General features: G+C 33.5%; 1 protein-coding gene across 1 annotated transcript in view; it reads left to right on the top strand.

Annotated features, from left to right (window-relative positions):
- The window catches only part of LOC150080713 (rho guanine nucleotide exchange factor 17-like), a 394,606-nt gene extending 390,986 nt beyond the window's left edge, over positions 1 to 3,620 (top strand). The window contains exon 23 of the mRNA XM_090381790.1: positions 2,528 to 3,620. Within this exon, the coding sequence (XP_090237916.1) occupies positions 2,528 to 2,799 (272 nt within the window). The 3' untranslated portion in view covers positions 2,800 to 3,620. The remainder of the gene's footprint in view (positions 1 to 2,527) is intronic.
- Positions 3,621 to 13,123: the final 9,503 nt, after the last annotated feature.

The raw sequence follows: 13,123 nt of genomic DNA, 5'->3' as shown, positions 1-13,123 counted from the left end.
GCAAGAAAAACACTGACAGGGAGAAAATTGAGTATACTGAGTTATGCAAAGCCATTAGAAAGAGACTCAGAGAGGACATAAGAAGATTTAACACAAGAAAAGTAGAACAAGCATTAAGGGAAAACAAAGGATTTAAATCAGCAGCCATGAGCAGTAATACAGAAAGACAAATGATACTGAAACTGAAGAATAGCAATGGTGTACTTATAAACGGCAGAGAAGGCATAATTCAAATAGCAGAAGACTACTATAGAGAACTATACAAGGAGCGAGGGTATGATACCAGCAGTGGGGTGATGGATTGCAAAGTAGCAACACATACGACATACCCGATATTCTTCCTGATGAGGTAGAACATGCATTGAAGAAAATGAAGAATTGGAAAGCCCCAGGGGAAGATGAAGTTACTGTAGAGTTGTTAAAATTGGGAGGAAGAGACATAACACAAAAACTGGCAAGGCTCTTCACAAAGTGCATTAGAAAAGGTGTGATGCCTAAGCAGTGGAATAATGCAATCATTGTTTTGCTGCATAAGAAAGGAGATAAATCAGAAATTGGAAATTATAGACCAATTAGCTTGTTATCCCATATCTACAAGTTGTTCACAAGGGTCATTACTAACAGATTAGAAAGAATACTTGATGGGAATCAACCGAAAGAGCAAGCTGGCTTTAGGACAGGATTCTCAACTATGGATCACCTTCACGTAATATCACAGCTAATGGAGAAAACAAATGAATATAAAACACCATTATGCCTGGCATTTGTGGATTATGAAAAGGCACTTGACTCCATACAGCATAAGGCAATGTTTCGGGCACTGGAAAGACAAGGCATAGATACTCCATATATTACGATTTTGAAGAAAATATATGAGAGTGCTACATCCTTTATTAGACTAGACAAAGACAGTAGCAAATTTAAAATCGAGAAAGGAGTTCGACAAGGAGACACAATATCTCCAAAGCTGTTTACTGCTGCCCTTGAGGAAGCTTTCAGAAGATTAGACTGGTCGCAGAAAGGAGTCAATGTGAACGGAGAGTACCTAAACCATTTACGATTTGCAGATGACATTGTGGTCATAAGCCACAATCCCAAAGAATTAGAGGAAAATCTTAATCAGTTATGCACAGTTAGTAAGGATTTTGGACTAAAGATGAATATAGCTAAAACAAAAGTAATGATGAACAAGTATGCCACGGAAAGGGAAATAATGATTGAAGGAGCAGTAATTGAAAAGGTGGAGTCATATACTTATCTGAGACAAGTTATTAGCTGTAATAATGATAAATGGCTGGAAGTCAAGAGAAGAATAAATTTTGGATGGATAGCATTCAGGAAATATAGTCACATACTGAAGAGCAATATCCCAGTTTGTCTGAAATGTAAAATAATGAATCAATGTATACTCCCCACCATGACTTATGGAAGTAAAACTTGGGCACTCACCAAAAGAATGGAAGAGAAGCTAAGAACTACATAGCAAAGAATGGAACGAATTATATTGGGAATCAGACTGTTAGATAAGAAGAGAAACACATGGATTAGGCAGCAAACTCAAGTAAAGGACATTCTTATCAAAACTAAAGAACTAAAATGGTCTTGGGCAGGACACACAGCTCGAAGACATGATGACAGATGGACTAAGAAAATAACAGAATGGTACCCAAGAGGAGCTAGAAGAAAACCTGGAAGACAAAGGCGGAGATGGATAGATGAAATTCATGAGTTTTTGAGTAGTAAATGGATGGCTAGTGCTCAAAACAGAAGGAACTGGAAAGTTGCTGGAGAGGCCTTCATCCTGCAGTGGATTGAAAATGGCTGATGATGATGATGAGAGATACATTCGGAATAAAGAGGAAAATCATTATTATGCATTATTTATACATACTCTTTGGAAAAAAATAAAATAAAATAGTTTGTATTAGCTAAAGAGTAATGCATAAATAATGTAATTCAGTATAGAGACCATTTATTTTCATAAGGATACCTGAGACTAGTAGAGACAAAGCTGTATGTATAGGGTAACACCCTGTACATACAATTTAACTTTGAAATATATGAGGGATTATAAAGTCTTAAAATAGGTTGTGAATACCTTGGCTTTAGAGTATGTTGTAGCTTTTTAAAGTCTTTAAAGCCTTATTAAAATTTTAAACTAGGAAAAGTTTGAACTTCCTAATGCAAAGCTTTAGAAGAAGATATCTTTCATGTATGACATTGATTTAGTGGGTGGATGAGGGGGGGGAGGCATACACAGAAACCTTTCCAAGTGCACTTCTCTTTTTTGGTAGCTTTTGTCTCTCCCACTTTTGTTTGCCCTAGGTTTATATATAAAAAGATTACATCAAGTACCTTGATTTTTCATGGTGTGAAGCCTGAAATTAATATGCTCTAAACTACTGAAGTTTGCCAATCACATGTTTGAAACTATGGCATAATTTTTTTATTTATTGTAATGAGAATCTTTGACCTTACCCAAAAATATTGATTAACTATTATAAAACATATATTTTGGTATTTTCAGGTATTCCTCATGGCCATACTGGGCATGTTAGGTTTCTGTCTTGTGTTGAAATGACAGCCATATCATCTCAAGAAACATCTGTTCATACAAGGTATTTACACCACTCTATACGAGCCAAGGAAGGCCTTTCAAATTGGCATAATCCTCAAGTAACTGGCAAACTTTTAGTAATCAGTGGAGGTGATGGGTATGAAGACTTTAGTAATATGGGCCTTACAGAAGCAGTAGGTCGTGATGACAGTACAAATCACTTACTACTTTGGAGAGTTTGACCTCTTGTGGGAAAATCTTCTCTATATCCACAAAGGATGTACCTGACTACATCCTTCTCTATATCTGTGATAAGTATAGGTTACTTGAATTTTCGGCAAAACCAAAATATCAAGCAAGTCTTTGTATTTTAAATATTTGGGAAGTGTTTTATATGTGGATATTTTTGAAACAATCTTTCCCATCTTGGCTAATACATGTACAGTGAAAAGAGATTATTTACTACATGTTGGTGCTATGAGACAGGTTCCTTCCCCAGTTGTACATGTAAATGAGGAGCACGCAGTCTTCCACTGGTCAGCTCTACCCTGCATCTCCTACAGACTCACATTTCTAAAAATGGATGTACAGCTCAAAACAGCCCCAAGGAATGTTTGTACATCAAGAATTCAAAGGAGAGTTTTTTTGCATAAAGATTTTAAGTGTCTTAGGAGTCAAAAAAAAAAGTGGCCGGAGAAGAAATAAAATGAAAGTATGGGTCTTAGTCTTAACATTCTTATGAACACAATGTGAATAATATCACCGATATATTTTAACACAAAACTCTATTTAAAGTATTAAAGTAAAAGAAATGAGACTTGCATAGTTCCTCAATTATTTTGTAACACAAGTTTAACACTGTTCTGAAATAAATGTATGTCCACAGCAAGGACCAATATGGTAAAATGAATTGTTGAACCGTGCCAAGCTGAACTAATTTGGTATTTTCCAGAGAAGTTCAGAATGAATAAATAAAATATATACATTTAATACAGTAAAGTAAAAAAGTACAGCATGAGTATGTAACTTTTTCTCTTTTAAATATCTGTGTGACCACACTCTTTCATCACACCTTCGATATCTTTTTTTATAATAAAGTTTCTAGAGTTAATGTTTAAAATTGTCTTGTTCAACAGACTATTTATTATTGTATTGAAAGTGACATACTTTTTTACTCTTTATTCAGTGAAACACAATGAACAAAAATTCTAGAATGCAGTATATTTAAACAAAAGAACTCCTGTATGTATTAACAGCATGATAAACTGTCATTTTACTTAAATAAGGATTGTTTTCATGATGACAGGACTGCCTCTTTGGTATAAAAATTAATAGGGAAGTTTTAAAATGTTGATGTATGTAAAAATTTCATAAGATGAAGAACAGATTTTTTTTTTAGCTAAGCTGTTTTTAAAATAATTGTATCACATATTGAACAAGTGAGTAGAAGTGATTGTTCACCTATTTTTCCTTTGTCTTGTAAATACTACTTACCAACTTTTTTAAAGCTTTGAGTAGCTTACAGAGATGGGATCAATAGATTAAAAACAATTCGAAGAAAACAATCTGCCCAAAGCAGAAAATAGTATAAATTATATTACAGAAACACTGCTTTACAATAGTTGTATAAATAGCTGAGTAAATGCTTCTCCCAACATGATTAAGACATTTTATTTTTTGCAATGTCATATTTGATACAGAACTTTACACCATGGCAATTTTTTTTTTTTTTTTTTTTTCATTTGTAGTATAAATTATTATTCATTATGTCAGTAAATGATTATACAGGCAGTTCCCGGGTTTACAAGTTTTTTTTATTTATTTTTTTTCCCAAGTATCAAGTATCAACAAAATCGAAAATATGAAGATTAATTGCAAAAAATGAATGTTAAACATTCATAAATCCCACATTTCAAACCGCACGCATAGCTATACAATATAGTGCATCCCGCTTTACGATATTAATCCATTCCAGAGATCTGTTCCATCGTATTGTGAAAATATTGTAACATGAACCCAATAACACACTGTTCTTTAGTTATTCGTTCCAAGCCCTCGGAAGTTGAAATTTTTGCTGTATAAGTAAGCTATTTATCTCTATAAAAGGTCATTTTATAATGTAAATTGTATTAGTTACCAATTCAAATCATTAAACACACTACACTTTCATCATTATCATGTGTTATAAGAATCAATTTTGAACTTCTTTGTGATATTTTTCTAAAGCACATTTCTGGAAGTCATGACCATAAAACAAAAACAATTTACACTTTTCGGTTTATTGGGCTTTTCTGTTAGTGCAAGTGGGTAGTAAACTAGATAAATGGGTAGTAAACTTGATCTTATTGCATTTGTGAAAATACCAATAGCTGGAATTGTGTGGGTTTTTGCATTATTAGGGTGAAAATGTGTTTCCCCTTCATTGCAATCTTCAATCATATAAAAAACATAAATAAATTTTCAGAATCTTCTCTTCATTTTAAGCTTTGTAAACTTGTTACTCTCCGTGAATTGTGTTAGTTGCAATCTCACTTGTGCATATCGTGTTAGTTAGTTGCAATTTGCGCATGCCATTAATGCTTACGCATGCTATCATGAAATTTATAAAGAAAAGAGAACATTTTGGAAACAAACACCTCTTGAAGCATTTCTGAAGAAGACTGCTCCTTGTGCAGCAAACCAATAACGAGTGCTGACCAAACAATGAGTGATCAATGAGTGTGCATTTAGTCGATGATGAAGAATAAACATTCTTTAACATTTGTAAAGTCATAAATAATTTCTTTAAATTATAATTTGCTTGATTTTACAGGCTATGTTTTCATTTTTTTAGATAAATCAATCATTGTTTAAACATAAACTAATTATCTAACTAATTTCATTGATAACGTAACACCTGTTTTTAACATTGTCTATGGGAATAAATTCCTGCCTTAAGAGCATGCACTAGGAATGAATTAACTTGTAAAGTCGAGAACTACCTGTATATCAAACTATTGAGGTAACTGTGCTGTTCTCATAACAGTGGGCCAGTATTTTATTAAAAAGAATATAACAAAATAAAACTAACAAAAAAGTATTTTTATGTGACTTAATAAAGCTTTTCCTTATACCGAATTTAAGTTATATGAACTGAGTTTCTGTGAGATTGAACTGAACTTGTTCTTTTGGAAACAAAGTTTTACATTAGTTTAGATTACGTTGCTTTCTTACTTAAAAATCTAATCTTAAGAACATTACTTAAGAATCGGACAAGTTTTATTTACTTCTGTTCTGCGGTTTAATAACTTCAGAACAGACGTAAATAAAACTTGCCCATACTGAATGATATATATTTTGTCATAACATTAATAATTAACTTATTTCAATACAGAGTTTGATAGTTTCAGGGTTATATACAGGATTACATGTACTGCTGTATGAGGTATAAATCTTTTGTTATTGGATGGTGGGAGGGCTAATCATCTGTTGTTAATTAAAAATAATGACAGATAGATTAAACATTTATAATTATGATCAGTTAACATAAAAAAAAATTGCATGCTAATATTAGGACAAACTTGCATCCAACTCTGTGTGGAGGTGGTTTGTCCTAATATTAGAAGTGTTGGCTGTTTGATATATATCACTCTAGTCACAAAAAAAAAAAACAAAACTTAAGGCAGCTAGTCAAAAAATTGCATACTTACTGGATTACCACCATAAATTATTTAGGAGTTTACTTTTTTTTTTTTTTTTTTTTGAGTACACTGCAACCTTGATATAATGTGGGTACAACTTTAATGCCCACACTATAAGCTAACCATGTTATTATAGCCAAAAATAAAATTTATTCCATTTTTGACAAAAAGCCACAGTTTACTTTAAGCAAATTTCATTCTAAGGCTTAACCCTTTTTATGCTAATGAACTAGAGGGGATGAACAGGTGATATGGGAATTTTTTTTTTTTTTTTTTGGCTGATGCTGTTATAAGCTTGCTTTCTTGCATCATTTTCCATTACTGATAACAATTTAAATGGTCAATGCAGTGTTATTGTAGATTTAAAAAAATAATGCTGTACTGGAACATAAAAATGTTAAATAATGATACTGCATGCATTTAAATTTTGAACTCTTCCGTTTCTTATAACGATTTCACACTTCCAAATGTACATTGTTTACATAAAAGGAAACCAAATTACAGTGCAGCACTATAAATAGGCAACAAGTCTAACATGTTATTATTTATTTTTATTATTATTAGCCTTATGGTGCAAGGAAGCCTGAGGCTTATGCTGCACCAGGCAAAAAAAAAAAAAAAAAAAAAATCTGAACTACCCTGAGAGAGGGAGAAGTAAAAAGGAATTGCCAAGAAAGAGAAGAATGATGAGATCAAGCTCAGGATCTTGGGTGTGCCAAGCTCATACTCAACAAATGTGAGCCCCTGGGGTGACATTGGAACAAAACAATATAATATAGCCAAGGTCTTGTAAGTTTGGCTTCTATTTGCTGCATAAGGGATTATAATAACTTCACTACACTTACTGTTTTGTACACAGTTTACTGCGAAAAATTTTGCAATATAATCATAAGAGAATTAAAAGATAATATTCTGGTGTATGCTGTGTTGAGTTATTTGCATTCAGCATAACTGAACACAGGGAAGTTTATCCTCTCCTTGATGATCTCCACAAAATAACAAGTTTATCAACACTAAATATTGCAGTTCTTTTTAGAAAGATATAATTATGATAAGCTTTTCTCTCAACAAACAAATTGTATGATAAATTAATGGCTAAAAGCAGAGCCAAACAACAGTGTTTTCCAAAAAAATTATTTTTTCTATGCAAAATAACAATTGCAATGTAAAGTTTTAGCTTTAATCTGGTAGTGCTTGGCCCTGAATTGTAACAAAAACAGTTGTGAGGCACCTGATAGGTACTAGATTTAAGTTTTTTATTTCTGGAAAACATTTTTGGTTCTTTTAAATTGTGTTTGTAGCACATACCAACGTTTGATCTTTCACTAATGGACTGCATTAATTATTATTATGGGTGAACAAAACTTTCATTAATTCTTCTCAAAATAAAAAAAAATAAAAAATTATAAACGTAAAATATAAATGCAAAAAGTATTAGCCTCTTTCATTTTCCTATTTATAAAACCCTTAGGGGTGATAAATTCAAAAATTGCACATTCACACTTATTTCTGCTTATATAATATCTACATAAATATTTTGTAAAAAAAAAATGTGTATATATATTAGATAACTTTATATTACCTATTAAAGTGTATATTAGATACTATTGTTCATTTCCACTTTTGAGTTCATATAAAATTTCTTGCACTTCTAAGCACAAAAAATTTCAAATTGCACACAGGATCACATCAGTTGGGTGTATGACAGTTTGGTGGTTAAATCACATATACACCAGAAATTAAGAAAATCAGCAAAGTAAAAGGTTTGGGAAACCAAGAAGAATTTTGATCACTAAGACTAGAGGGATGCAGAAATTTAGAAAATGTTTCGTATCAATTTATTTTGTATAAAAGTATTCAAGCCAGTCTTACTTGTGGACAGGTCAGAAAGTCTATTAATATTGTAACAACTTTACAATATGGACAGACAGTCATACTAACAAACACACTCAGCAAATCTATGCTGCTATTCCAGGACTGCGTAATAGTAGCTGGGAAATCTGGGTGCATGGTTGGTTTTCACATCTAGCATATCCCCCTTTTGCACTGTCACATATGCTATTTAGTTTGGATTGGACAAAGGTTGAAAAATGAGAATATTACAGGCACAGAAACAAGGTGAAAAGAAATAAAGATGACTGCCATACTGCCTATTCATTCCTCCAACAAACAATATCCAGTGCTACAATACACATATGGATAGGCTATGTGATAATTGTCATTTGAGTGAACTTTCGTCTAGGTGGCTGCCCATATGCTGCTTATTCTTAGTTTAACTGCATCTTAACCTTTTCTGGTTAGTAATCCAAATTCAAAATAATGTGGAAGTAATGACCCTTTGGCCTCGTGGCAGGGACACCATCTCCGCCCCCACCACGAGGAGGTAGGTCGCCCCATCCAGGAAACCTAATGATCAAACTCTTGTTGATCGACATAAAATAAAATAACCAATCCACCATTTAAGCTGTGGCAAGAATCTCTCACCCAACCCCACTCAAGGGTCCAACTTAAAGTAGGTGGGAAGACAAGTCTTGCTCTCTTCTTACATTAAGCAAGGTAATTGGCATCTCCATTGACTACAACAACAAGCAATTCCAAAGTCCTCTCTATTACATAAAACCTTTGCACCAGGCAGGCTATGTGATATGTATGAAAAAAAAAAAAAAAAAAAAAAAACAAATAGTAATGTCCAGATTTCTATCCAATTTTTAATGAAGTTTGGAATAGCTTGACAAATTTTTCTAAATGAGCCAAATATAAAATTTTATGAAAATCCACCCTTAAAAGCCAAGTTGTTATGTGCAAATGGACATGGTGAAGATAACAGGCACTTCACACAGGTATGCTAAAAAATGAAGATGCTCAGTGTATTCTATCAAAAATATGAACCATATGCCATGATCACTAAATTAACTGTTTACAGCATGGCATGTTAAATTTGCTTTGTCATACTCCAAATTATCACAGAATTCAATGAATTGTTGTAGCCAGTAATTGTCTTTCAAAGTGTCCATACGCCATACATCTACATACATCAAATTGTCTTGTACACCAAACTGTCATGTATTGAATTGTCACATACAGTAAATTACTGTGCACTCCCCCCACACACACATTTAATTTGCAGATTGGCTCCACCTTAATCTTTGTTACCGAGGTCTGCTGCTCCTCTTTCCTTTTCAAAATTATCTCCATTAAAGCATATACATGTGTGATATCAGTGAACCTGCTTATAGAAGCCTGATTGCCCCATAAAACCACTAAACAAACAAAGCTTATAGAAGCATTTTATCCATCTGATTTTTGATTCTTCAGTGCACCTGTGACACTTGAAAATGGCTATTTCATTCAAACACTTGTTTCCATAAACCTCTAGCATTTCTCTCATAGTCTCTCTAGCACTCATACCATCGAACACAACAGTGAATAACAAAATATTGCTGCCTCTAAATCTTCCATTACGTAGCTCACAAAACTCTTCACACTAACAGCATGTCAGAACTTGCAGCTGTGTCAGCATATTCTTTGATATACACTCTTCTGCCAATCTACTGATAGTTTGCTGAAACTTGAACGGTTGTAGTATGCTGCCATTCTGCAAATTAAAGGATCAACCACTGTATGTGTGTGTACAGGGAATTTCAGTTAAAACACATTTGTTTATTTTGCTTTAGGCTATTTGTAGGATGGTTTTTTTTTTTTTTCCTCTCCTTTGTCATATTTGGGCCAAAATTTTTGAGTCTGGCTTGGTGTTCAGTTATCGAAACACAACAGGTTTTTTAATATAAATTTCACTTGATGGTAGCAAAGATAACTTCCAAATAAGGGAGGTGATAAAGTGCAGTCACAGGAGGTTTTAAAATGGTTTTTAATATAAAAATAGTTTTTACAGTTGTGTTCATAACAGTTTGAAAATAAAGGTAGCATCAAAATATGAACAATTTTGAATTGTTTCTTGTTGATTTTTAGGATATAAACGGGAAACTTTTTCTGAGTGCACATGTGATCCAAAAACAACATTGACATAACTGATTAGGACTTAACTCTTCCTCAGTTAAACACAGATATTTACAGTAACTAGATTTGTTGGTTGCAATAGTATAACCGTCTCAATTATTACACTTTCTTGCTACTTGTGATGTAATGAAGTTCACCTATTAAACTGATATAACTAACTACAAACTACAATATTTTTATATGCATGAACTGTATAATGAGTAAAGGTAAGATCAAATGTTTAATAAGCAAGAATGAAAATTATAACACATTTTAATTTGTGTACAAAATGCAGTTTTGTTGTTCTAGTATTTTATCACACTCCTTTAGAAAGTTACTGGTTTTAACATTCACACCCCTCCCACCCACAGCAGTTCACATCATCAAACAGATGAGTTTTTAGGAAAACTTAAAAAGATTATATGAGCAGCAATGCATAGATGATTGCTGAAAACATTTTCATATTTTATATTGATGGAGTTACTGCAACAATTGAATACCAACTTTTTAGGAAAGGAATATAATAGCCATGTAGGTTTGTAGGAATGTAAATGAAGAAACCGACTTCTCCAGTATAGTTAATTTACAATGTTTTGATTCACTTTCTACCTTCATACTCTGAGTCCTAGTTTTGAATGGTAAAGGTCCCATCTCTGCTTATACACACATTTGTGGAGATGTTCTTCTACACACGTTTACCACCATTTTTGTTAATAGTATTCCTAGTAATGTGAATAGATATTTTTGAAGAACACAATAAGAATATTCTTGACTTGTTTATCATTGGGTATTCCCCTTGCACCCAATCAGACAGTATCCTAGTTTGCAGATAACTTGAAGTTATCCAGACATCCATTAACTAACATAAGTCATAACTGGGTTGTCAGCTTTCTGGTTAGACCAATAAATTTAATTTTAGGACAGTAAGCCTCAAACTACAAAAAATTTAAACTATGACATGCAATTGCATCATTATTACATAGCTGAATTTTAAGAAACACTGAAGTTTGTACATCAGGCATCACTATTATGACATCTCATTCTTCACAAGTTGCCTTCATCTTATACTTTGAATAACACTTTTTCATTAGAAAAGTCTGCCTGTTACTTATTCTTGATTGGGTGCTACTACCCAGATTGGCACCATTTCAAAACTATTTGCCTCTCATCTGTGGGAGGTATACCAGAGGTATAAGAGCTGATGGCACAGTTGTGACTTATTTACACAATATGAGAGATACCATAGAATGTACTTCATACACTAATACAAATTTAGAGCAGAAAGCCTTGAACTATGAAAAATTCAAACTGATATTGTTTAGTGTGAGTTGTGACTAAACTAGTCACAATCATGTTGTGTAAATAAGTCACAACTGGGTTGTCAGCTCTCATAACTCTGGCACCTGCCTGCACTAATGAGAGGCCATATAGTTTTTGTTTGTTATTTGGTTTTTAGGAGCATTAGCAACTAAGGCCATATTGCTCCGGGATATGCGGTGGTCATTCCCTGACCTTTCTGCATCCTCCGTATTTGGTGGTGACGGGCTCGAACCCCGGTCTAATCAAGAAGTGTGTGCTACGCACTGCTGCTCCTTCCCACCTGGCTACGGAGGCGCCTCCATATAGTTTTGAAATGGTACTGTTTGGGTGGTGGTACTCAAGTAACAGCAGACTTCTTTAATGGGGAAGTATTACTTATTCAAAGCATAAGTGGAAGGAAACTCATGAAGGATTTCATAATGAGATGTTATAGTAACGATGCAATTGCACTAAACAATGCCATTCTTTCCAATTTAATAGTAGCTTCTCATCTTGAATAATTGTTCTATTTGTGTAAAGCAAATTAAACTTCTCTTATTTCTATTATGCTCTTAATCCTGTCATTATCCTTTGAGCAGACTGTGCCTAGCCATATTATCTGAGCATGTAGCCTCCTTGAGTTCCATGCTGACCCAATCAACTGAGGCATAAAAGTGAATTAGTTCCCTTGCCCCTTTTCACTCTAAATCAGACCATGATTTCACTTTTCACCATGTTTGGTAGAACTGCTCGAGTATTCCTCCAAAGTTGAAGGAAATTTCATTCAGTTTTCATTGATAAAATTCAAAATGTGTAAAGTAACAGTTCATTAACACACATTTGTGGAACATTAATGTCACTTAGTAAATCCTATTTACTAATGATATTTATGTTCACTCCTTTAAATCTACTCCTTTATAATACACTTGGAATACCAACCCTATCAAGAAAGACATTTTGCACCTTTTGTGGTGCTCCCTTGTGTAGCCTTTAGTAGATTCTGTGATTTTTTTTTTTTTCCCTGGCTCTCCAAAACTTTATGAAATCTCTCGAATTCAAGAAGACACATCAAACACTGCACTGGTTAGTATTAAATTAACTAATTTAAGCTATCTGTGAAATTATATATTATTCAAAAAATTTAATGCTATTAATTATTAAAATAAATAAAGTACAAGCCTTTGACAAACAGAACAATGGCTGAAACCACTGTGTCCTCCTCAACAAAGCTGAACCCTTGGTAATTTTGGCCTCAACTAATTTAAACATTCCCGAACTCACTTTGTTTCTGAGTTATTACAGCTTGTTTTCTGCTTAAAACAGTTAAGCCTCCTACATTTTAAAGGACGTACTCAAAATGATGCACTTGCACTAAATGCATGCCCAGATATGCCTTGTCATGCATCTATCCTACAACCATCCAGCCTCAATTTAAATGCTCCTTCGTGTGTTAACTGAGCAAGAGTAAGGATGCCATTAGCATTTAGCTTACTAAATCCATTCAAAGCTTTACACACCTCAAACAGATCTTAAGGGTACCTAGTTTCCAGATGCTGCAATTTGCAGAACTGGAGCCTTTCCTGGTAAGAGT

The sequence above is a fragment of the Mastigoproctus giganteus genome, chromosome 9, assembly GCF_048544385.1.
Source record: "Mastigoproctus giganteus isolate SK-2022 chromosome 9, ASM4854438v1, whole genome shotgun sequence".
NCBI lineage: Eukaryota > Metazoa > Arthropoda > Arachnida > Uropygi > Thelyphonidae > Mastigoproctus > Mastigoproctus giganteus.
The sequence above is the reverse complement of the archived record's forward strand: the minus strand, read 5'-3'. Positions and strand labels throughout refer to the sequence as shown.